The sequence below is a fragment of the Acartia tonsa genome, chromosome 11 (assembly GCF_053477335.1).
Source record: "Acartia tonsa isolate MP-2025a chromosome 11, ASM5347733v1, whole genome shotgun sequence".
NCBI classification, from domain to species: domain Eukaryota; kingdom Metazoa; phylum Arthropoda; class Copepoda; order Calanoida; family Acartiidae; genus Acartia; species Acartia tonsa.
The window spans coordinates 27,444,039-27,471,989 of NC_137270.1; the positions used below are offsets into that span (position 1 = coordinate 27,444,039).

Sequence of the window (27,951 nt, forward strand, 5' to 3'; positions counted from 1 at the left end):
TAGTTGAAATATTGTCAAAATTAATTTTTCCTTTTCCATTATCATAATGGTGTTCAACTCATTATTACTTTACAACAACTAATGGGAGCATTTGGAAAATTCTTAGAAATTAGTGGATATATGTTTTACAATTAAAAAAGTAATCACAATATTTTGTAAACCTCTCACTGTCTTATCCCAAGAACTTTGAATAAAATATATTTTCTTACATTTAACCCTGAAACATCAGCCATTTTTATTGATTATTATATTTGAAATAATTGTTTGCCAACAAGCAAAGTAAACATAATTTCTAAATTAAATTTATTTTATTTTGTTATGAACTTGTACACTGACTTAGTTTTAAAACTTGACATTACTAGTTAATTCCAATGTTGTAAAATTTTATTCTACCAATAGATTCATAATTATATATTCTAAAAAGTTTTTTTTTTAAGTGACCAATGCATCTTTTTATTCATATTTCCGTTGTGTACATTAGTGTCAGGGTCAATGAAGGAACAACTAGATAGATAGATAGACAGAATATAGAGATTGGCAATAACTTTTTCTTGTTGTAATATGTTCAAGAGCCTAGGAAAAAAAACTAAAAAAATCAACATAGATTGATGGATAGGTAGATAGACAGAAAGATGGATAGAAGGATTGAGAAATAATACACCTTTTAAGAGCTCCCTAAGATACCACTCTATAGATTGATGGATAGGTTGAGAGATAGAAAGATAAAGAGATAGATAATATCTTTAAACTGTTTTTAAGAGCTCCCATGGACTAGAACCAAATAGATAGATAGATAGAAAAGTTATAAAGATTGAGAGATAGAAAGATATTATGATAATACCTTTTAGCTGTTGTTATCTGTTTAAGAGCTCCCCAAGGACTAGAACCAACTCGATTGCGACATGAAAATCTGAAAAATCACTCCTTCAATACAATTTATAATATTGGCACGGGAACATAATAACAGGGATAGATAATATTTTGTAAAAAATAAATGACAACGCATATAATGGAATATGGACTTATAGAGAAACTAAGCAAAATAAACATCATGTTTGAAAGACGCAACCCAATCTTTCCCACTTTTGTATTACTTTTGTAGGAACACGATTCCAGTGACGTCATATTTTTCTTTCCCGTAAAAGGGAAGGGGGGGAAGAAAAAAAAGAGATGGGAGAAAAGGGGGTTTTTCCCCATCTCTTTTGAAGAGATTTTCTTCCCCCCTTCCCTTTTTCGGGAAAGAAACATATGACATCACTGGAATCGTGTTCCTACAAAAGTAATACAAAAGTGGGAAAGATTGGGTTGCGTCTGTTTGAAATAGATGATTTGAAAGCGACTGGTAATTATACCTAATTGTAACAGGAGTTTACATTCTATTGATTTGATGTTTGAAGTTTTTTTCCTGATGTGTATAAACAAGAAAACATTTATTGGTTAAAACGGCAGTTGAAAGATGAAACCAAGTAGAAAGTTATCAGTGATCTAAAGGGATAAGCTGATGGGGATAAATGGATGTACACCCCCCCCCCAAACATGTTGAACAAAATTACCCTCCTGTAGGTTAAATTTTTTTTGGAAAAGTTTTAAATCAAGATTCAATAAAAGTTTTCATTGATTTTTAGCCAGGGGATGAGAGAACATGTTTTAAATTGACTTTACCTTAAATCATAAACAGTATCAGGATTCAAATTTTCTAGGGCATACTTTTTATCAACTACTCCTGCAGGCCAATCTTTTCTTGTTGCCTAGATAAATGAATATATACAAAATATTTTTAAAAGTTTAAGTAAGTGAAATATTGTGTAAGATAAAAGCAAAAGTCTCATAGTTAGATAGAAGCAGAATGCATATTTGATTTTAATACTTGAGTTCTAAATGTATCAAATGTAGTAAGATAGATACATTGATATTTAGAAACTAAACAGGATAACTATATTGCTTAATAGATGTCTTACTTAAACCTTAGGCATATGAATGTTTTTTTTATGGCTAGGTGCCGCATTTGTCTTTCAGATTTTTAACCACAACTAGTTGCCTGACTTAATGTCAATATCTTTTAGATTCTTTATGATCATATACTAGATAGATAGATAGCTAGATGTCTTACTTGATGCCACTGTCTTCTTGATTCCTTGTATTCCACCATGTATGATTCTAGTGGTAGCTGTTCATGGTAGGTTTCGGGAAAAAATCTAAAATATTTTTGAATATTTCTGTTTTATTATTTCTTTCGTAGTATTCATCTATATTTTTGTCATCAGTATCTCTTATTCTCTTAATGGTTTTCTTTCCTTTTCAGGCTACTTCTTTATATTCCTAAATAAGGGGCATGCACAAGGTTATGCACCCAAAACAGTTTAAACTACTTTTAAATAAAAAAAAGAGAGGGTTACGGTGTGAGCTTTATATGGTTGTAACACAGACAAAAAACTTCATTGCCACGGGGGTGAATACACCCTCCTAGGTCTTTACCCCCTTAAATATTTAAACATGCATTGACTTTTTAACTTAACAACTCCCTTTGCAGTATTAGGGTGGTGTATCAGGGGGATGTAGAACCTTTTCAAAAGGGGGGGGGGTGTATCCATACTTAATTTTACAGGGGGGGGGGGGTGATTTCTTTATAACCCCCGTAGCATATGCCTATGCTTTTAGTTCATTGATGCTTCTTCCTCTATTTTTCTTTCACTGTCTGTCTGTCTATCTATTCATCAATCTTTAAATGTATACCTACTATTATTACACTCTTTCAAAATCTTTATAATTTTGAAATAATGATAATATATGAAAAGAGATTTTTTTTCATCCTAATCCTATTAAATTAACGTCAATGGAAAAATATTAAAAGATAAAAAGTGTAAATATGATTGTACTATAAGAAGATTATCTTTTTACAAAAAACAAGGATTATTATGAATATTAGTAGCGTAACTTTGTCATTAAATATTATTTAGATGGTTTATAAGAAAACTAGCGGCTTCGCCCCTAGCCTCTAGGGGCTTTGCCCAAGAGGTAATAAAAAAAAGATTAAGGCAAAAATCGTTAAGGACCATGGAAATCTCCTTCAAAAAAAGGACCAAGAAATCTTCTACAAAAAAATAAAGGACAAAGGAAATCTTCAGCCCCCCCCCCCAAAAAAAAAAAAAAATGGGGGGGGGGAATTTTTGTTTTTTGGGGGGGTTGGGGGTGTCCCACCCCCAAGAAAATAGCTTAAAACCCCCCAAGATACACCTTCATCGGATTCGAAGCCATACTGAAATAGTTATTTATCGCATTGTAATATTGACAGCTTTCCGCGGGTATAAAAATTTACAATTATAAGATTAAAAGCCCAAAGACACGGGCTAAAGAAATGTTTTCAATCTTATGATCGACATTTTTATTTGTAGAAAACTGGATATAATACAATGCGATACACGATTTTTCAATGTGGCTGAGCAACGGTTCTAATCCAGTAGTTATTAATCTGTTTCAAAGGAATACTGGGAAAAATATTAATTACCTGAAAACTAATGTTGTTGCCGTTTTACTTTCCAATTCAACCTGAAAAAATGTAAATTGAGTATTTGTGTCATACCAAAAATCGTATTATTTTCGTCGTATTTTTAGAGTAACTTTTTATAGGTTATTTTGGCGAAGGTTAGAATAGGTTAGGTAAATGTTATGATTTCCCCGCAGAATTACAACATAGGCCGGGGTTAGAAATAAGAGAAAATCAACTTAGAAAATATGACGAATCCCGCTACTTCGTTTTCTTCCATGATCCAAAAGTTGTGCTATATAAATCAGAAGGACAATGTATTAAACATCAAAGATTAAATTAAAATGCAGGTATTGATGATTTGTTTCTTTGATTTTTGTGTGAAATTAAATTCCATCATTAAGATTTGTATTTAACATTTTTTTTGTTCAAAGAAGCTAATAAAGTTTTAAAGTTTACTTTCGTTTTATGAAGAAAGTGTTAAGTTAATTGATTTTATTGATTTCTTAAACACACAAAAAATATGCATCAAATTTGAGAGAATGTACGAAAATGATAAAAAGAAAGTAGATAAATAGAGAGGAGAGATAGAAAAGAGTAAAAGTGAAAAAAAATCTTGTAAAATATCAAACTAAAAAATGATAAATGAATCTAAAATTCTTTTCACATCTTTCTCTCGATTAAATTCATGGATGCAGGGATCGGACAATGTGAGTTAATCTACCAATATTTTCCCTCAATTTTCATAAGCATGCTAAGGCAGAAATATTACACAAGAACATTAACTAGATCATATTTTTTGTCAGTTGTTATATCCCTGTTTTCTTGATTAAATTTGATTCCAATGCAGTTTTTAAATATCTAAATTGAAACAAGAACGTTTTTCTCCAAAATAAATTATGCATAGAAAAAAAGGATAACTATTACCTATTACCAAAAAATAATAAGTTAAAACTGAATAGTCAATCAATTAGCAGTATAAAGAAATAAAGCAGCTCATGGTGCCTAATGAAAAATGACGGCATACGATTCAAATGACCAATAATAGGCCAGTATGTATTTTATCAATAGTCAATTTAAATGTATACTGGCCTATCATTGGTCGCTTGTATCTTGTATCGCTTTTATTAGGCACTATAAGCTGCTTCAGTAGAAATCTTAAGGTAGGTTTATTAAAGTTTATAAGAACTCAATACTTTGTATTCATATTACCATTTTGTTAATACAGTTATGTCGATAATATGTCAGCCATCGCCACTTTTATATAGCGCCATATTGTCGACTAGATTCGTCATACCACAACTTGAATAGCATGAAGATGGACGACCCCAATGTATTTCAAGCTTGGCGAGGGTAAGGCAATAAAAAGGAGCTTCTATGAGAAAGTGTGTCAAATCATAATGTACTTGAAAGTGAAGTTTGAGCTGGCCCTAGTTGTTATAAAAAAATGTCTCGTCCTACTCCATAACTACTAAGGTATAAAACGAAAACTAAACTATAGCTACAGACACATCCCTTTCTGATATCTAGCAGGCATCTTACCTCGTGTATAACTCCAGGTTCTCTAGCCTCTTCCAGTTCTAGATGGTGTTCAGCAGTTCCAAGGATATTTTCAGCCACGCATTTGTATTTTCTAGATAGATAGATGCATAGATAGATAGTTAGTTTGTCAGTTAGATATACAATTAAATAGATAGTTAGATGATTAGTTAAAGGTATGTATAGTTAGATAAAAGTAAATTGCTAGATGGAGATAGATAGTTAGATAGATAGATGAATACATAGTTAGAAAGATAGTTAGACAGATAGTTGGATATATAGTTAGATGGATAGTTATATAGATAGTTAGATATATAGTTAGATAGATAGTTTGATAGATAGTCAGATAGATAGTTAGCTACATGGTTAGATTGATAATTAGATAAATTGTTAGATAGATAGTTAGACAGATATCTAGATGGATAGTTAGATAGACAGTTAGATATATAGTTAGATAAATAGTTAGATAGAGAGTTAGATAGATATTTAGATAAAAAAATAGATAGATAGTTAATAAAATGAATAGTTAGTTAGATGGATGGATAAATAGATAGATAAAGGGTAGGTGGATAGATATAATTGATAGATAGATAGATAGATGGATATATTGATAGAAAGATAGATAAATACATATATATATATATATATATATATATATATAGATAGTTAGATCGAAGGATAAATAGATAGACAAATATGAGTAGATAAATAAACATTTATTGTAATGAAAGGTTAGACTGCAATTTTCTAAAGTAATTACATTGTCAAATACACATCAAGAGAAGGCCGTTTCTGAGATATTTGTAATAAAAAACATAACATTAGAATCAAAGCTTATGATGGCCTGTTACTGTTCTATCATATTAATATTATGTTAGACCTTAAAATTAGCTATGAATCTGTCAACCACATATCATATAAATTGAGTTAAAGTACAAAAAATGGTCTAAAGAAGAATAGTAGCTGCAATGTGATTTCGTTTTATTATCTGTTTGGTCATATTCAGTCATCTAAAGGGATAAGATAAGACAATAAGTGATAAATTTATGTACATTCACCAATGATGATACCCCTTCTGTAGATTAGAATTAGATGTTGAAACGTTAAAATACTCAACTTAATGAGTAAACCAATCAAAATTCACTAAAGTCACCAATGTTTTACGCCAACCTTTGGGGACTAGTGCAATAAACAAATCATTGTCTCATCCCTCTATAGATTATATTACACTTTATTTATATCTTTATAAGCATAACCACCCAGTAGATAGATATTCATATACTTTGAAAGAAATCTTCACATTTTTATTTTTTCTTTCAATCTAGTTTATAAATTACCTGGGGTAAATAAATAAAATCTGTCATTTACAGAATTTTCCATGTTCAAAATATTCCATAGATTCAAAATTTTTTTAAAACATAGCTAAAAACTTAATGCATTGTAATAAGTAGGAAACTAAAAATCTGAAAAAAAACCTCAAAAATAATATTTGCATATGATACATGCATATATAAGACTATTTATTTAATAGTTATGCAAAAAAAGTACAGTTACTTAACATTTATAAATAATGAGCGGATACACCCCTAGCATCAAGTAGATAAGAAGGGGCAGAAAAATAGCCTAATATCATTCCAAGGCTTAAGTTTAAGAATAAAATAGCTTAAAATATCCTGAGACCTATGTTAAGCTTACTTAAAAAGGAGAGCTCAATCATTTCAGTAGTTATTGAAATCTTAAGCTTCAGACAAAAACAACTTTACTACTTTATATAAAAGGACTAGCGGCTGCGCCCCTAGCATCTAAAGGCTTTATATTCGAGGGGATATGGAAATACAGAAAAATAGTATACAACCATACCCAGATTTATTTTACAAATAAAATATAAAATAACCTAAAACTATCTTAGGACATATAAGAAGCTTCACTGTTAAGAAGAACCTTATCGATTTAGCGGTTAGCGAGATCCCTCGTTACAGACAATAAAAGCTTACCACTTTAAATGATAGTATGAAAAAGTGTGTATTTAATTATCTTTCATTGCTTTATATTCTAAAACACTAAAATAGAAAAATACAATTACACGCATTTTACTTCTTTAATACTTTGGATGATAATTTTAATTAAAACTCATAGAAATTAAATCTTTATTTCATATTTCTTAAAAATATGAAATTTAGACTCTATTTGACATAATTAAATCTAGTTATTATAAAATTATACCTTTTTCCTGTTAAAATTACCTAAATGAAAGATGAAACACCGTAATAATTAATTACCAAAAAAAATTTAGTATTTTGTACTAACATTAATTGAATTTTGGTAAATATTTGACATAATGAGAATAATATAAGAAAGAGGTTTGCGTTTGTTCTGGAACCTATTTACTAATTATTAAAAATAATTTGTATGATTTCCTTTTAATAGAAGAAATTTATAAGCATATTGTTGCTTCGCTTCTTATATCCAAATAATTGTTTTATGTTATATGCATTTCTATAATTTATCATTACGCCCCGTAATGTGATTGTCCACACTTTTGTACAGTGATTATAGTTACTAGCCAGAGTATTGTGTAACAGTAGTTTTGCTTCAAGGTGGCAAAAGATTAGGAGCAATTCAAAGTATTTCTTTAAAACTCATATATACTGCTGTCAAATAGAATAACATTTGATTTTCTTTTTTTTTAGGCTATTACCATATATTGATGTGTCAGAAATGTAAACAAAAATTTACGAAATTTCTTTTTGGAAGATTTAATATAATTTCTTTTTAGGAGTGGTGAAGAGCCCCAAGCCTTAGATAAAACACCTTTTGACATCAGTGTCTAAAATTATAAGATAAAGTACAAAAACTATTAATATATGTTCATATTTATTGAACTTTGTTATCATGTTTAATTTCCCTGTGCTACTATAGAATTAAGCTTTTCTAGCACCAGTATTGGATATACAATACAACATAGAAAAAAAAGATTAATATAATTTATCAATCTATTATATACTTTTGACCATATAATATAATTATACACACTATATGGTGTTCATACACTACCCCAAAGATATAAAAGCAAAAGGATTAGAGAAACAGCCATTTGGTGCTTTTGTAATAATTGACGGTTCTTTAGATTTTGATATTTAGTTATGTGAAACTGATTGCACACCACACAATATGCTAGATATTTGGCACCTGTAGAAATAATATTAATAGTAAGTTGGACTTCAGCAAAGCCTTTGACCAATATACTCCTAGAAACATAAATTTAATTCAGAGGATTAATTAATTCTTAAGCCCTTAAAGATATTTTCTAAGTCTTTTTGTCAGTCTGTCTGATTGCAAATTTTAGTTCAAGGAGGTGATAATAAGTCGTTTTCATTTTATATTAGATTCTCTTCCCTTTCTTCCCCGTTCCTTCCTCTACACTTTCCTATTCTCCATTCCCAGATTTATCGCCAATTAATCACTATTTAAATTCAGTTCAATACTGAAATACATTATATTGACTCTTTACTGAAATATAGGGGAAATACCAGGGAGTAAGGGAGGGGACAATGGATCGAATATTCAATTTTTAGGAGTCTCAGACTTTGGGGACTGGCTTAAAGGGAACATGCAAGAATTTAGCAGTTTCTAACCAATCTTGGGGACCAATTATGAATGACGTCACGCAAAATCATGCATAATCTCGCGGCAAACTAGCGGGTCAACACAAAGATAAACAATAACAAGCAGACAGAATATTTTGATTTTGAAAATTATTTTGTAAATTGAATCATTACATTTTTTATATCTAATTCTTGTTTAATGTTAATTCATTCCGATTATTGCGTTGTAGAAAGAAATTATATTAAGATTATTAGTTATTATGAGCAAAGCCTTCCTATAATTAGGTCCCGCACATTTGTACGTCCGTCACGGTTAGCTCTTTTCGTTACTTTAGACATGTTAGATGTTTCTTATTGATTAAATGTAAAGGCAAAAGTTTTTTGTCTTTAGCTTAATATTTCTGTAATTAATGATCCGATTAATTTTGCGTTGTTCAAGGTTTGTTTATCATTAAAATCTCAAGATGGTGTTATTTTATTTTTCTGTCCTGGATGCTAGGAGCGCAGCTACCAGTTATCCTAAGATATGTTACTTAAACCTTAAGATCTTTAAAATTAAGATGTACCTATGTTCTCAACTATTTTATTTATGTAGTATGAAATTTTGATGCAAGGTATCTCATTTTTATTTCGTTAAATGAAATAACTTGAGTTAAAAGTTCTGTAGGAAGGTAATTGTTTTAGTAAGTTTTGTAATATAATTATTTAAAGGCTTTTTCATGTCTAAGCTATTTAATAAATACAATAAAAAAATTTGGGTAAAAGATGTTGTAAAAGTAAAATGGTATGTTTCCTTAATTTTCCGAAGTTTAAATAATAACAATTATGGAAATGAATTGTAAACAAGGGTTTTGATCTCTAGAATCAAAGGCTTGTAGTAAAGCATCAGTTTAAGAATGGTGCATTTCGAATTAAAAACAATTCAAAAAGTCAAAAATTTTCACTAAAGTTTGCTATATTGCAAATACTTGTTTTATCTGGAAATATCTGGGTTTTCAACCTTAAAGGGTCACAACTATAAAATTGAATTAACTGCCCATTGTCCCCTCCCTTACTCCCTGGGAAATACGCATTTTAATTGTTGCCAACTTTTACAATTTTCAAACGCCAATTGATCAAATAACCTGTAACAAAAATCATAAGAAAATGACAAAAAAGTACATATTTCATTGTATTTATTTATTTATGTACTTTTCAATACTAGGTTGAAAGGGGAAATCTATTAACAGTCACAATAACAAGGAAAAAAACTTCCATAAAAGCGAAACTATTAAACAAAATTGTAAGTAAATTTGTTGCAGAACTTCTACCGCAATACAGGGTACTGTTTAATGATATACTTACATTTTTTAAAAATGATTATAAAGATGCTAAGTATATAACATTGTACCTGGTTGTATTAGAAATCAGTAATCCAAAATTCAGATGAAAAGGATAATCTTTTTCGTCAAAAAAAGTAAAAAATCACAATTTTTTTAAAAGTGATTACAAAGACTTAGTATATAAGCAAGTTTTAAAAGTTCCAATAACCACTAAAACACTACTTCCAAAATTGTATCTTTGTATCCTAATCGATGAAAAAGAGGGATAGAATAACAAATAGTTAAAAATCTATAATACAAAGTAGCTTGATGTCTGTCCGTCTGTCTGTTCGTCTGTCCCTTAAGATCTTAATCACTGAACCGATCGGGTTCTACTCTTCAGGAAATATACCTACTGGTCCTGTGGTGGCTATTTTCTTGGGGCGTGGGACACCCCCAACCCCCTAAAAATAAAAAAATTCCCCCTCATTTTAAAAAAAATTATTTAAAATTAGTGGTGGAGTAAGTACTTAATTTTTTTTTAAATTATTTAAAATTAATGGGGGCATCTCCAGAGGTACTTCTTTTTTTCTTTCTTTAATTACCTCTTGGGGCAAAGCCCCTAGAAGCTAGGGGCTAAGCGGCTAGTAATAATATATAGTAGGATAGATTGACAGATGAGTGTATTTAAAGATAGATATAAAGAAACCATTAATATTCAAAGCTCTTAAATTTTAAAAAATGTTGATAAGTTTGGTTAGAAATAGAGAAAGATGGATAGTTTGTTAATTGATTAATTTTAAAATAGTTAAAACAACAAAATGTCTGTCTGTAGCTAAGTATCTCGCTATTCGCTGGGAAAAAAAGTAGAATATACGTGAATATACGGGAAAAATTTGTCGTCAATTTCAGTAGCTAACATGGAACCCAATTATAGGAACATGAAAATCTGGAGTAAGATCTAAGTAATAATATATCCATTAAAAAGATTTATAACCATTTCTGAGGTGAATTCTTCATCCTCCCCAGATAAAATCTCTGTAGGAGACCTACCCCCTTCACTACCTCAAGTGCCCCTAGATGCCTCAGGGACGTATTAGCTTGTAAACTATATTTTAATACCTGTAATATTTCTTGTCATATGGATGGATTTGCAGAACAGATATTGGACCAGTACCTAAAACACGAAATCTTATATTTAAAGAAAGTATGTTATATAAGATCCCGTAAATGCAAATTCGTACTATGCATGATAAATCCTGTTACAATTTGCAAAGCATAGTAACTCTAAAATCATTACCAGAAAGTCCGATTAAAAACTAAATCTCAGATTAGTTGAGCGTTGCTTGTTGTCATCCTTGTTTCTTTAATAAATAAATTTTTCCTTCTAACATTTGTTATAATAACAGACTTTTAGACAAATTTATATCACCATAAACAATTTCTCTTGAACCTGAGATGGGTATTTAAAAGATGCCGCGTTTTTTCTCGACATTTTTTACGCTATGAATAACAAGCGCGGCATTTGCGAAATATAAACAGAGTATACAACTATTTATTTAATTATTTCGCTTTTGTTGGTACAGCCTTTTTAAAAGAAAAACAAATTATCTTAAATCCATTTTTGCTGCATATTAATTAATATATCTTTTTAGAGCTATATTAGACATTATACAAATGGCTAAAATAATAATTTTGAATTCTTAAGTTGTATACTATGTTTAGATTTCGCGAATGCCGCGCTTGTTATTCATAGCGTAAAAAATGTCGAGAAAAAACGCGGCATCTTTTAAAAACCCATCTCTGACCATCGATTCTTTAAAAAATAGATAAAGAAGATCTAGATGGATAATTTCTAAATCAGTCAATAGGAAAATAGTGGAGGATCAATACGGCCATAATATTGTTTTAAAAGTGTACATATTATGGTACAAAAGAAAAGTTATTTATTTTTTTTACAAAAAGAGTACGCTTTAAATAGTCGCATTTCCTAGGATAAAGCTTTGCTTGGATAGACTATACCGTATAAACATAATAAGCTGTGAGCTATGAATAGTTGAGTTTCATTGCTCCTATTATTGAATGACTGACTATGGGGTGCAATTAACCATCTAGATATATTATATCGATTCCTTAAAGTGAAGCTGTTCTACACGTAGGGATTGTTAGTGCATTGTAGCAGATAGCTCATAAAAATTTAAATAAAACCCTGTTAAATTTAAAATGGGCATTTTAATTCATACAGTAATTGGGTAATTAGGATAGCGCAGCAAATCTATGATCATCATCAGAAAGTCTTTATGGCATATATACTAATAACTTAAAAATTTACAAATATTTTGTTTTTTGTAATGGTGATTCCTAAGTCGACTATACAAAATTAAAACAGATAGAAAGATAGCAAACACGGTGAGTTATCCTCGACACTAAAGTATCTTACTGAATATGTTTCCTTCAGGGAGGTTTTAGGCTATTTGGCGTGGATAAAGTTAACCTATCGATAGTTTTGATCTTCCATATATGCCCTTTTGTTGTAAAAATCAAACTAAGCCTTCCCCTCCAAAGTATAAATAATCCATTATAATATAAAAAAAACTGTACAACATTTATACTATATAACTTTTATATTATATTATGTAAAATGGTAATTTTTGTATTCATTAATGTTATTTTTATTAAGTGCTTATTATTTTTTTGTGAGGTACTTATTTATATTCATTTTGCAAAGCTATTCTATAACTCATTTTGTCTGTCCAACTTCATATAATAAGATGTACAACTGACATTATTTATGATTTCCTTGACTGATGAAAAATAACTCATCTCTACATCCAGAAACTTGGTCCTATTTGTATTTTCATAAATTATGAATGGATTAGGATACCCTAGTTTAACATAAAATTGATATAGCTGCTTTTTAAACTTTTAAATTTGTTGGTAAGATTCACAAAATAGTTTTTAACCTTCCCTGGACCTATGACAAGCTTTACTGTAAAGGAGAACTATATTAGTACACACAGAAAGTCAGACATCCTGTGTTGCAGCTACCTTCTGCTCAACTTTATATAATTCCCTCTGAATTTGCCAACAGTTTTTGTTAGTTATTCATCTACCTATTGTGATGAATCTATCTATCATTTCCGTACAGTATGAATATATTGGCACTATGTATGGAGAAGAATTGCTCAGTTACCTAGTGGATGATACAACCCCCCATCCCCCGTCAATTCAATTTTAAAAATTTATTGGGTTTAACTTTCTAAAAATTAAAGAAAATTACCTTTTTGTATAGCACAATTAGTGGCTAAAGCGTTTGGACACTTAACTTATTGAACCAACCAATTAAAATTTAATAAAAGTACCAAAACTTGTTAAGGCAACGAGTAAGAAAACATTGCTATTGAACTTTGGGGACTAGAGTAATAAACAGCCCAATGTCCCCACCCTCTCTGCATTTACATAGTCAAAGTGTTATTGAACCAACGATTTAAGTTTTGAAAAATTTGGGGGGAGGATGTATTATGCATGACAGAATAAGAAATGTTTGCCCTGTATGATATGATTTATTTCTAAAGTGAAGATTTGGGTCATAAATCTTACACCTATCCTCTACCATTGCAAGAGAATAAATATTCTAAAAACTAAATGTTTTTATTAAAGTAGCTACTCTTTGTATTTTTATGTACGTTTGTCCAACTTTCTGTCCCGTGCGCTTAAACAGTTTGTTTTCCATTAAAAAATACAAGGGCAAACCATCACTAAAGTTTAATTGATAATTGGTTTTAAAATCTTTTTTTTTACATTTTGTTAAGGAGCTTTTATTGACTGAAGAAAAAAGCCATAAGTACAGAATATGTTTTTTTTACAAATGTTGCTTGTTACCAAGCAGACACATAAGCCTATTATAGAGCAGCTTTGTCACTAGAAAAATTAATTAACTTACTTAAGATTTTGAAATTAACATCTTTGTCTTCTTTACCAATTTGTATATGGTTGTTGTACCACCAAGATATTGTAGCATTTGGTATACTCGTGGCTAAATAGATACATAAATAGATATTTAGTTGGTTAGATAGATAGATAAAACCAAGATATTGTAGCATTTGGTATACTCGTGGCTAAATAGATAGATAAATAGATATCTAGTTGGGTAGATAGTTAGTAAGAAAGATAGATAGGACAATATTGGTTTGTTGTAAAATTTAAAAATTGTAGTATTTGGTATACTCGTTGCTAAATAGATAGATATTTAGTTGGATAGATAGTTATGTAGAAAGATAGATAGAATAATATTAGTTTGTTTTCACTAAGATATTGTAGCATTTGGTATACTCGTTGCTAAATAGATAGACAATTAGATAGATAAATAGATATTTAGCTGGATAGATAGTTATGTAGAAAGACAGATAGAATAATTATTTCACAAAGATATTGTAGCATTTGATTTACTCGTTGCTAAATAGAAAGATAAATATATATCTAGTTATTTAGATAGTTAGGAAGAAAAATAGATAGGACACTATTGGTTTGTTGTAAAACTTATAGACTGTAGTATTTGGTATACTCGTAGCTAAACAGATAGAAAAATATATATTTAGTTAGATAGATAGATAAATAGATACACAATTTCATATATAATTTTTATTACTTAATGGGATTTTGGTATTTGGGATACTAGGTACTTAATAGATAGATATTCGATTAGAAATTAGTTATTGAATGACTGATAAATAGATTACTAGATAGATAGGTATTGTATTATTTATTCCAATGTTTTATGTAGCATATGATAAGGTAAAATATATATATGATAAAATATATATGTATATGATAAAATATGATAAAAAATCTGTCAGATTAAATTGAAGGTGTGCTTAGAATCCAACCAAAAAAATAGTAAAAAGTAGCAAATGAAAAAAAGCACATAATTTGAAAGCAAAATACTAATGCAAAAGACAAAATTATCAAATGTTTTTAGTATTTAAAAAACAGAATTATAGATTTATGATAATCTAATTTTATTTCATTGTAAAATTGAATAACATGATATAAAATTAAAGCTTACTAGTACAAACTCGAACTAAATCATCAGCATTAAAAGAGACTTTAGTTGCTGTGATTTCATAATCATGTATAATTGATACAGGAATCTTTAAAAATTATGAAATAACAACCTGATCTATATTGATGCACTTGTCCCCAAATCGGAAAAGCATTGCTTAATAAAGATATGACTAGAATTAAAGTTACTTTCAAAGAACATAATTTAGATTAAATCCCCAGGATAAAATTTACCAATTTTTCAATCATTAAACTTATATTGACAATTAGGTTATGTAAAAAACAGATTTTATGAAAAAGTTTGACGGATTTTACAACTAATAAAAGTTTGGAAAGTGTCATGAAAAATAGAAATAATCTACTAAAGCATACTTTTTAACTTAAAAAAACCTTTTTTTAGTTCATTAAAAAATGTACACTAATAGTATGCCACAATTAAACTGTTTCCAGAACATTCAATATATAATCATTCTATTTCACTTTTATTTCATTGTGTTTCAATAAACAGCGTATAGTAAAAGACGTCCTACAATACCATTGACCAATGATAGGCCAGAATACATTGTAATTGACCAATGGTAAATTGTATACCGGCCTTTGGTCATTGTATCATATGACCATTCACATTGTATTGTCATTTTTATTGGACACTACGTGCTGTTTCCTGTTTCAATTTTTGCCATTATAAATAGCGTAAAGTTTCTAACAGCTTTGCTGACCCAATTATTCCTTTATTACCTTTATCATTATTATCCTGCAAAAAAAAATCGCCTAAAAACATGTTACCTACCTTGTCTTCTTTTATTTGTTCATTTGCCCCTGTGTGGGTTAAATTAATTTTCCTTTCGTCTGCACAAAATAGTAGTTTACATACCAGCAAATATTTTTTTTACTTTTTTGTAATCTTTACTGTTTTTTTTTTATAACTTTTATAATCTCATCTCAAGTTCATAATAATACACAGACTGATGGACAAAATTAGTAATTAAAGTTCATATGCATATTCGTTCAGGGAATCTTGAATCTTCACAAAAAACGGTCTAAACGTTTCTTACATTCATAAACATCTATAATATTAATAAACCTTGTATTTCGAAGTTAAAAAATGCATAGTTATTTTTTAGCTATTTCAACTAATGGCCATAATTGTGAGATACATTTTAGCAAATACATTACGTTTTCAATTACAAAATATGTAGATATAACGCAAGGATTTCAGGGATAGGACAAAGGACGATAAAAATCTCCTATCACTAATATCAAAATTTAATATTTAGGTTTTGGTATATAGAATATTTCGTGGGAAAGAGGTGTTGTAATAGTTATTTCTCGCATCGTATTATAAACAGCTTTCCGCGGATATAGAATGTACAATTATAAGATTAAAACCAGTTTTGTAGCCCCGAGGTGCCGAAGGCACCGGCTAAAAAAACTGGTTTTAATCTTATGATTGTACAATTAGCCTCGAGTTGCCGAAGACACGGACTAAAAAAACTTGTTATAATCTTAAGATTGTACATTTTATATTCGTAGAAAGCTGGATATAATACGATGCTAGACATAGTTTTTTCGTATGGAAGAGAACCGGTTCCTATCCACCGGATTCGAATGAATACGAGAAAACACTGTCCCCTCCTTCCTGAGATATAAGAAAGAAATAGGATATGTTTTTTTCTTTCCAATTTCATTCATAGTTACGTCATAGATAGATATCAGGATAGATACAATAAATATAGATAGTTAGGTATTATAAAGATACAGAAGGGATAGATGAAAAAATAAATATGAGAAAAATGTAAGATAGATTCAAAGTTAGATGAAATCAATAAATAAACATTTATTGAGACAAGAATTGATAACTAGGCTTAAAAATAAATTTCTGAAATTATATAATAATTTTATACCTAGAATTTTACCAGTGAGATGAGATCTTTCAGGGGGATAAAAATCATCGCATAATATTATAGACAGCTTTCCGCGGATATTACAATAAAAAATATAAGATTAATTACTGTTTTTTCAGCCCAAAGGAGCCGAAGGCATAATGTAAAGCATAGTAAAGGCCTCCTTCCGCACGTACATGCTTGTAATTTGTTTAATTAAAAGCACTTTGACTTTGCAAGAGTACTTGATTTGATTAATAAATCGATATCTTATTACTTTTTATGTTGCACAAGATTTTGATGTATTATTATATAGTGATACTCGCAGCAAGTAATAATAATAATAACCCCTACGCCCTACCTCTCCCCTCCTACTGGATGAATGAAATGACCAATAAATGGGGTCCATATTAGAAACATAAATTGACTACAAATGTTCCTCTTTCAATATAGTCAGTCAGTGATTTTCAGGGACTTTCAACCGATTAATGTTTGAGATAAATTTATGTCAGTTTTTCTCAGAAATATCACAGGGGTAAAATACACGAATACAAATAATACATGATTCAAATAGATTAAATTCAGTACTCTAATATCTTCATTTTTTTAGAGTAATTTTTCTTTGTAAATATAATATATCAATATAGGTGTCATTATTATATATATTTTATACAAGGTGGATAGATAATTGAAAAGATAGACAAATATATAGCTATAAAGTAAGATTCATAATGCAAGATAGAGAATTGAATAGAATTATAAATGATTGTAATTTAAAAAGAATTGAAGCTTACCTATACAAGATAAGTTGACTGGTCTCTGATCCCATGACCATTCCTAAAATAAAACAGTTATATTACTCAGTTATAAATAAAGTAACTTTTTCAACTTGACACCCCCCTTAGCTATTCAAAGGGGTGTATACTCAAGTCAAGAGGTTTTACATTTAAGGATTGTATCTACGCTCCTTAATTTTTCCAGGGGATGTATAATTCCCCCTTCTTCTGCAAGACTTTGTGCAACACTGTCCTATTATTTAAAGTAGCAAGGTTAGAATTCGATAACTAATGCACCGATTGAGTTCTCCAGTTGAGGAAGGGACCAGGTAGGTCCAGGGATGGTATTAAGCTATTTTGGTGTTATATTTAAGGGTTGGGATGGATTTAGGCTGTTTTTTACTGCCCTTCCCTACCTTATCGAATACAAATTACATAGATGCTAGGAGCGCAACCACTGGTATTAATGAAAGGATAAACATATTTTTTGTCTACTTGTTTAAAATTAAAACAGTAAATTATATTGGTCATGACTGACATATTATCGACTTTGAGCTTAGTGTTACAATATCAAAACATTTATATATGACTAAAGAAACCGCCTTCAATTTGTTTGTTTACGGGGAATTTATAAGTAGATAATGGTATACAGCCGTACTTTCACTTCCGAACAGGTATACCATATACCATTATCAAAACAACATTGTAGCATAAAAAAATAACACAGACTGTCCTTTCTCATTTATTTTTTTCTTATCTTTCTAAAAAGTCCCATTAATTGTTAAGAATTTTACAAATATGAATGTTAATGATTATGCAGAAGTGAAGTCACACATGGTCTAAACATTCTAGAAAGAAATACAGACATACATAGTCACAAATCAAAACAGATATCATAATTAAAGATAATTGAGAGGTTTTCATAATAATTGTATACTATAATCTTGGCAAAAAGACACAAATTAAATAAAGTTAGTTTTCATGAAAACGTATGACTTTTGAAATTAAAAAAATGATATTACTGTCCTTTCGTGTTCCGAATACTAACGTCTAGAAATTAGTTTCTGAAACTTAAAACCTAAGAACATCGGTTAATATATGTCAAACTTATAAAAATGCACCGCATAGAACAATAAAATTTATTTTCTGTTACTTGCAAGCTAAAACAAATTTTAAAAAGGGTTGAAAGGTAGTCACAGTGGTTGGAAAGCAAACATTATTCATTTAGCTTGAATGGTACTCACACCAATGATTATTTTTTTAGGGGTGTATAATTCAACACCCACTTTGTTTTCTTTTCTGTAGATAATTTATCCATAATCCTATCTGTGAATATACTTAAGGTAGCCAAGCACAACCCTTAAATAAACATCTATTTTCTTTTTTTATTATGTACGCAGATATTCAATAATTCACAATGTCCGTATGTTTGTGCGGCTATATGGAAAAAAACTGTACTCTTGTGAATTATACTTACATTTTGCATCTGTATCAAAGTATTTTTTATTATAAAGAAAATTTGAGCAAGGGAATGGATTTTAAGCACTGAATTATAGACTTGTTCTGCTATTCGTTGGCTCATATTATTTGGGAGTTTTCCAGGGATTTTAAGGGATAAGAAAATATATACATATCTTCTCTCAATCCCCCCTCCAACAATGTTGTTAAACATGATAAGCTCTTAGATATTTAAAATAATTCAATAGCAACAGTACACTTTTACATAATTGGAAGATATATAAAAAAAAATAATATTTACCCAGGGATCTAAAAGGATAAGACAATGGCCGATAAATTGATGCATATCCCCAATAAGGATACACAAAAATACAATTATTGGTTGAAACGTTTAGATCAACTTAATGGACAACGAATAAGAAAACGTAATTTTAAAACTTTTGTTATTTGTGTAATAAACAGCCCATTTCCACTCCCTCCTTGCATTTACCACAGACTTGTTTTCACTTTCATTTAATTTGATAAAGTTAAGTTTATTTTCTACAAGCAGCGGCTACGGCCCTAGAGGCATCTAAGGGCTTTGGGGTGTAGGAGAAGTTGCAATTGCAGTTTTAAAAAGAAATTAAAATAAACATTTTTGTTGGGGGGGGGGGGGGTCATTTTTCTAGGGGTGATTTCTTTTGGGAGGATGGTTGTACCCTCCCATAAAGTATCTATAAACTTTCTTAGGACCAATGCGATGCTAAAATGTAAAGGAGAACTATATCGGTTCAGTGGTTAGCGAGATCCCTAGGTACACACAGACACACATAGATCCTTAGATTCTGTTACTTTATTTAAGAATTTCTACGAATCTGCATAGCAAAGAAGCATAAGTTTGTATTCTTGTCTTCAATGTTATAAAATACAAAAAAAAGTTTTATGTTTTATTCTCATGTAATTTATATTGTTTTAATATGAAAGAAAATTGCACAATCATGTACTTTATTCAATCCTTTTATAGGAAAATGCTAATATTTAGAAAACAAGAAAAATAATGAACATAGGTAGAGTTGAAAATATTCAATAATTTCAAGTAACACGTAAACAGCTGGTCACATCTTTCAACACTCTTCATGAGGTCTAATATTAGTCAGGGACAGGTTTTAGACTGTTTATAAGAGTTTAGTTAATGCAAATAATCTTAACATAATTAAATACTACTACAATTATATTGCACCTCTATTTCTTCAATGAGATAGAACATTTAAAGCTCAGGCTGACTTACTGAATTCATTGTATGTACAGACAGACAGACCCTAGTAATATATACGATGCTAATTGTTGGCAAATATCTATCCAATACTGTCTTTATTGAAAAGGGTATATCAATTTAGGTTATATAAATATTAAGCCTTTTAGAATGTGGCTATCTATTTAAATTGTTAACTAAAATCCCATAATCATAACCTAAAAAAAATATCATAATCCCTTCAAAGTAAATTAAGCCCATTAGAAGAGTGAAAGAATATATTTTGCCATACAATTTGTTTTCCCTTTCTTCATTACTAAGCTTTGATTATGTATAGATTTTCTATTATTTAGTTTTCTTTACCTTATTGTTCATTTATGTTTATACAAAGCAGAAATTATTATAGCCAAAATTTATGCAAAAAGTAAAAAGTTGACACCTAAAAGTATAACATACTAGTAAAATTATGTCCTTTATTATAAGGAATTACAATCAGTCATTTTTGTTTAAGAAAGGCACAATAAAATATTTTCAATTTGGCTTCGAAACTGATTAATATCCGCTGAATTAGAATCAGTTATTAGATAAAATAAAATCATGTATTACAGACAATTTTCCTCTAATAATAAAATACAAATCATAAAACTAATACCAATTTTTGTGCGCCCGGCTTTTCAGCTCCTCGAGGTCAACAAAACTGGAATTATTCTTATATTTTTCAATTTTAATATCCACGGAAATAATACGATGCGATAAATAACTATTACAGTAAAACAATAAAGATGTCATTCAGTAGACATGTAATCAAGAATGTTGTCAGAAATGATTGCTAATTTATTATAGAATCATAGCAGTACAACATTAGGATCTACTGCAGTTCACAGTAAAATATTTATAAAAATCTATGAATTTTAAAGGCTGTTAGCTGCCAAAAAATGAACGTACAGAAAATACCCGCACACCATTTTAAGCGGTTTAAGAAGGCCTACAAATAATCTGGAATAGCCAAGATCCAATGATGCACAGGGAAAGCTTCGCTGAAGAAAAAACGCGTAAAATAGGCCTTTTTCGTGCATTTCTCTGCACTGCGAGATATTTATAGCATTATTTATTTATGGCTATTCCAGATTATTTGTAGGCCTTCTTATGCCGCTTAAAACAGTGTGCGGGCATGATCTGTACGTTTAGCCGTTTGGCTGCTAGCAGCCTTTAAAATTCATAGATTTTTGCAATATTCGTTACCAGCAATATTTTACCGTGAACTGCAGTAGATCCAAACATTATTATTCATCAAACAGTGTTTAACTTACAAATATACCTAAGTAATAGAGTCTCTGTTTTACTAACCAAATCTAAAAATTTCTTATATTTTTTTCTGCTTCATGCATAAAACTATTCTATTTACTTATCTTCTGTCTGTTTCTTTGTTTTTAGTTATTGGCTTATTCACTTACAACTTATTTGTAAGGTAGTTAGGTAGTTAGATGGATACATAAATGAATAGCTTGACAGATAGATTCATTTTTTTATTCATTGGCTTATTCACTAACAATTAATGGTAAGATAGACAGATAGATGCATTGTTGAATAGATTGATTGGTTTAAACCACATTGAATCATTCATTTATTATTTCTAATGCTGGTATTTATTAAGACAGATCCAATGATATAAATTTATAATTAATGGTTAGGTGTTTTGTTAACAATGTGTTCGCTACTTTGTAGTCAAATAGATTTGTCTATAACAGGGAGACTTGATAGATTGACAGTTATATATTTACATAAAAAGATATCCTTAGCTTTTTCAATGGATTATTTCCTTATTTGTAATTGATAAATTGATTAATAAATTGATTGAAAAATTGATTGTTAGATTGATTAATTGAGAAATTGTTTGTTAGATTTATTTTAGATTGGTTGATTTTTAATTTGATTTATTATTAGATTGATTGATTGATAAATTGAATTATATATTGATTTTTAGAACTATAGATTGATATTTTAATTGTTAGATTGATTGATTGGTCAATTGAATGTAAGATTTGAAAGATCAATTGACATGACATTTTTTTTCGATTTATATTGATAAGAAATTAATAGAAGTTTATATCAAGTAAATGATAAATATATTAAACTGACTGATATGATATGATATTTATATTCATGAAACTATCTATCTATCTATCTGTGTCCTAAATATAATTATATCACATGCTTTACAATGCCAATAAAGATCAAGGTGAAGGAAAAAAGTGCAATTCTATTATTTTTCACCTTCTCTCTTACACAATAAAGCTGGAATTATAGAGTAACAATTGAATAAATAAATAAATAAATTAGATAATTTTAAACTGGTGGATAAATAAATTTTTAATGAATAAAAGATTGTGATTACATTTAGCCTGGACATTCTACAAAAAATTTATGTAATGGATTAGACTATAGATTATGACTAATGAAGTCAATCATGGTTCCTATTGCAGTATGTCAGATAGATATGTATCAAAAGAGAAAAAGAATAACAGAAATGCCTTGGATCATAAAAAGTGTGCAACTCATTAATTAGGACTTCCAGACAAAGATTGTTTATTCAAAAAGCTCATTATCTGAAGAATGTTACCTAGCTAATGGAGAAAAAAAGTTTTGATCAAATTCTATGATGCCTTATCATTTTAGGACTATTTTTTTTAATTTTAGGACCCTAAAACGTAAAAGTTTGTTTGTCTAAGATTCATATTATCTTTATTGTCTAACTTTCTTCAAAAATACTGGGAAGCAATCTATCTATTGTCTCTTTAATCTTTTTTTCACAGATTGCAGCTACTTAATAACTAGCTTTTTAACCTTATATTGATTTCTAAAACAACTGAATCCACATTTGTCTTGAATTGATATAGGAAGCCTTTATTGTAAACTACAGCAGGACAAAACACGTAAAATATCAATTCTACACTATAAATTAATTGAGTAAGCTACAACGAAATAATTGATCCTTGTTTATTTGGAAAAGATCAGAGAAACTGCACAACGTTGATGAGATAAAAAAGTATTTACAGGCTATTGTACATCAAACATTGAAGGGATAATGATTCATAGAATTATATATATTTCAGTTTTATAAAGTTAGTTTATCAATCGGTCAATGAATTTATTGGTAAAACTATAAAATGATATTTTACTAATTTAATCCATCCATACAACAAACTATCCATGTACATATAGATACATCTATATATTTATTCGATCTTTCTTTTGATTCTTCAATTATATACATATTGATGTATCTCTAATCCTCTTTTAATTCATTATATCTATCTATCAATCTATAATCCATCTACCAACCAATCTATTGATTAATTCAATTTATAGTGTAACCTTTGAATCCTTTAACCATACCTTCTAATCCAGATTAAATATATATAAGTACACATAGCTACTACACAAATTTATGTCCTAAAGAACAATTTCAAGTCTATTTTAAAGAAGATAAGCTAATTTATCAAATAAAATACAACAAAGTCTGTGTGTCTGTCAGTTTGCAGCAAAAGATCTCAGCAAATGATGATTGGCTTTTATTCAACAGAAAATTTGGGTATAGTCCTTTCCACGACATCCCTCCATAAGGAGCGATTCTTCGTATTTTTCACAGTAGCTTTTCTCCTATTTCTAGCCCCTGCGGGGGGCTTTAACCCTGCGGGGCCAATTACCTAACCCTGTGGGGCAATCACCTAACACAATATACCCTAACCTAACCTAAAATAACCTATAAAAAGCCATTTTAAAAGTACGAAGAATAGCTCCTTATGGAGGGATGTCGTGGAAAGGACTATACCCGAAAATTTCAGTTCCCCTATCATTTTTTAGTTACTTTCTTAGTGGGAAACAATTGCACCCTTTCTCAAATTTTTTTCCTAAGCAAAGTGATCCTGTAACCCAGTTGAGTAAAAATAAATCTGAACAAAAGAATGTAAAAGATATTGGAATTTCCTCTCTTCTAGGCTGTTATCAAGGATTGATTGATCCTAACTGTAACTGTACAAATTGTACTAAAAATGATTAAAAATAAGATGTGATTTTACTTTAAGTAATGGTTCTAGATACTACTTCATACCTCACGTTCGCTGCACACAAATAGACAAATTCAGTACAAGGTTGTTAACAACACTCTACAGATACTCACAAAATTTAGATTACAAATATTCCCATCATTCTACCCAAATCAATGCCATTGCAATATACAGCAAGTTATTTAAGCAAAGTTCGTGCAATCAAAGAGATGGTTTTCTAGTTTAGCAAGATTTAGCCAATTTGTTGACAGAAATTTCTTGATTTTGATAGAATTAGCTTGACAGCCATGGGATCTAAAAGTAATAGATTCTTTTTACTCTCTACAATATACAACCAGAAAGAGATAATTTATCTAAGAAATCAAAACCTAAGAGAAAGTTTAAACTGAAAATTAAAGTTTAAGAACCTATAAAAATTATCAATCTTGAGGCAAAATATATTTCGATAACTTTTAGAGCTTGCTAGAAGAGGCGTTAGAGAAAATATTTAACCCGTAGAAAAACATCAACAATTTAACAGTTTATAATTATTATTAATTAGACTGGAGGGACAGTATTCCCGCTTTCTTGTGTACGATAATGTGTTAAAATTATCATATCCAGATGAAAATAAAAAATAATTCCAACAAAATTTAAAAGGTGAATTCTAAGGGTTAGATTGTAGTAATATCCAAATGCAACATAATAGATCTTCAGAAAGTAATAAATAGAGGTTACACTAAATCCTTGTAAATTTTGATGGTTGTATCCTTATTCATGAGAAATCTGCTTGCAATAAATCATCATAAACTGATTATATTTTTTTGCACAAAAGTAGGTAAAAAGTCTTTCTTACTAAGCTATTTCACTGCCACTGATAAACCATTTACCATTTAAGGAAATACAATTAAATTAAATCCAACAAATAAAACAATTCATATTTTAAAATGTAATATTAGGAGTTGGAGGCAAAGCATTCTTCTAGAAAATATATCCCAATCCATTACATAACATTTACCATTTACTTTAACTAAATACACATTTGTAACAAAACTCAACTTATAATTAAAACAAAACAATAGATACTTTACCTTTGATTAGAAAACATAATTAAAAACATGAGACTTGCATTTTTTATCTATTTAGCTGCGTCATAACTTAAGATGTTAAGAATCTTTCCTATTGCTACTTTGTCATTTAGATTTCAAGATTAGAAAGTGTCATGGAAAAATGTACCATTAACAGTCTAGACTTACAAACATTTAAGAGTTCTGATCTAGATTTGCATAAAACCTATTAAGGGCTGGTTCTAATCTTTTTTCAACCATACAAGATATTTTGAAGGCCTGTAAAAAATGACTTAATAAAATAATGAAAAATCAAAGTTTTTTCTTTTGTTCTTCTTGGGGGGGTTGTTTTAAATAATGTAAGTTTAATTAAAACATAATGAGCATTGGTTATCCATTTTGTTAGACTATATTTGAAACTTTTACGAATTTTGTCCACATGAATAAAAAAAAACACTGCTATCAATAAATGTACAAAAACTTTCAATAAATATTGTCATTTTAATACAAGTTAGAGTTAATTTATTAATAAATATTATGTAAAAAGTAATGTGATAAAAGTTTTTTCAAATTAATTCTAGGAAACATAATTTTGTTTAATGTCATATTCAGAAAAATGCTAAATAGATTTTTATCTCATAACAACATAATACGTTTATATTTTATAATTGTAATCTTATATAACATTTCAAAGTACTGGGTTTTCAAGAGAAATGTATTTTTAAAAAACTTAATTATGCAAAGAAAGAAAAAACAATTATATAAAGTGCTTTATATATGTATTTGGAAATCCTATTTTGGTACATTTATGTTTCAAATATCTAAAAATGAATATTTTCATCAAATAATACCTTAAAAACTGGTTTTTCCAAAGATATCTTAAAATACAAATTTCAGATTAATACAATAAAGGGGGGAGGAGCAAATATTTAATAACAATTAACAAGCCTTATAAATTGTAGTGTTAGAAGATAAATTAAATTTACTTGTTCTGTGAGCCTCTAAATTTTTTAAAGAAAATTATTTATGTTCAATTTTAATAAATGAAGAGAAGAATTAAATATCTTTGTGACTTACAATGAGTGTTCCCATCCTTGTTTATATCAAACCACCATTTTTTTAGGTTGTTTATATTATCAAACACTTTACTTAAGTCAAACCTACCCTTAAAAGGATAATTAACTGATTTTATTATGACCATAAAAATGCAACTTTATGTAAAGAAAACATAAATGTCCCGCTGCCTATTTTAGAGGCATTAAACTAAAATATATTGGTAAATAAATATGCTTTAAGATAATTTAGTTTATGCAGTTCTGTGCAATTGATACAAAAAAGTTTTGCGTTATATCTTTTTAAATATAATTTCTATAGCATTCATTGTTTTTGGCTGTATGATTTTTAGTATAAATTTAGTAGTATGAAAGACATCCTTTTTTTGAAAGTACATCATTTTCTAATTCTAATTTTCAATCTGTTATAGATTATTTTAATATAGATTTTGGGCATTGGATTTTTCAAATTATAATTATAAAATAATAATTAAGAATTTTACATTGAAATTTATTAATAGGCAAAGGCAATTGTCTTAACCTTTTTTCGAGGAAGCTTTGTGTTTATCAAGATCGAAATTAATTTCCCTATTCCATAATTCCAGTCCATAAAAAAATGTCGTCTTTGTTTAACTTTCCTAAAGAGTTGCGGTATTGTAAGATTGTTGTTTATGTTTTGGTCTCTCCACGTTACTTCTGATTTATGTGTGTGTGGATAAAGACATTCGGAGAATTGAGTCGGGCCTAACATTGGTCTCAGAGTGCGTGAATAACCCTAGTATGCCAGGTGCTTAAACCATAAGAACTTCAGGTAGTTTTTTCTTCATTTTATATAAAATTGTATGGCATATAGGACCGATTTATTTAAGGGCTCTAGCCAGCTACATGTGAAACTTAATTATGATTCAAATATTATGTTTTAGTAATTTTTATGTGCTTATATTTATGCATTTAACAATGATCTATTAAACCAAATAATTTTCCTTTAAAGCCAAAGTACCCAAAGATTCTTTAACCGTAGAAAAAAAAAGATTTTTAAAAAGCAAATAATATTGTGTGGATATATAAACTGGAATTTTGTATTAATTGATTTTGTAATTTCAGGACTTTGAAATAGTTTGTGTCAATAAATCTATACTCAAACCTGCTGTTGAACTTGATGGTTCCTGGTGTTGGGGGTTTTGCCTTGTAAGACTAAGATCTCTAGAACTTCCCGCAAATTCGGAAGTCACACTTAACCAAAGTGTTATGGTTAAGACAGCAATTTTATTTCTTCTGTCTTTTGATTGATATTTTGTGCATCGAATTTTCTTTTTTCTTATGATATAATTCAATGTATTCCTGAAATTTCCTTTTGACTTTGAAAATGTGTAAATGCATATATGATAATAGTTGTTATAATGCATTGGTTGTTCTCAATATGCAGGGTGGCTAACAAATTTAATATT

The 27,951-nt window shown here is 29.1% G+C and overlaps 1 protein-coding gene across 4 annotated transcripts in view; it reads right to left on the reverse strand.

Moving 5' to 3' along the window:
* LOC145332709 (fasciclin-2-like) overlaps positions 1–27,951 on the reverse strand; it is a 137,848-nt gene that overhangs the window by 43,120 nt on the left and 66,777 nt on the right. For all 4 annotated transcript variants that reach the window (XM_080177735.1, XM_080177734.1, XM_080177733.1 and 1 more), the window contains 8 exons: positions 17,668–17,710; positions 13,873–13,965; positions 11,052–11,106; positions 5,027–5,117; positions 3,506–3,546; positions 2,111–2,195; positions 1,663–1,748; positions 842–910 (listed from right to left, as the gene is read on the reverse strand). In XM_080177735.1, the coding sequence (XP_080033861.1) occupies positions 842–910; positions 1,663–1,748; positions 2,111–2,195; positions 3,506–3,546; positions 5,027–5,117; positions 11,052–11,106; positions 13,873–13,965; positions 17,668–17,710 (563 nt within the window). The remainder of the gene's footprint in view (positions 1–841; positions 911–1,662; positions 1,749–2,110; positions 2,196–3,505; positions 3,547–5,026; positions 5,118–11,051; positions 11,107–13,872; positions 13,966–17,667; positions 17,711–27,951) is intronic.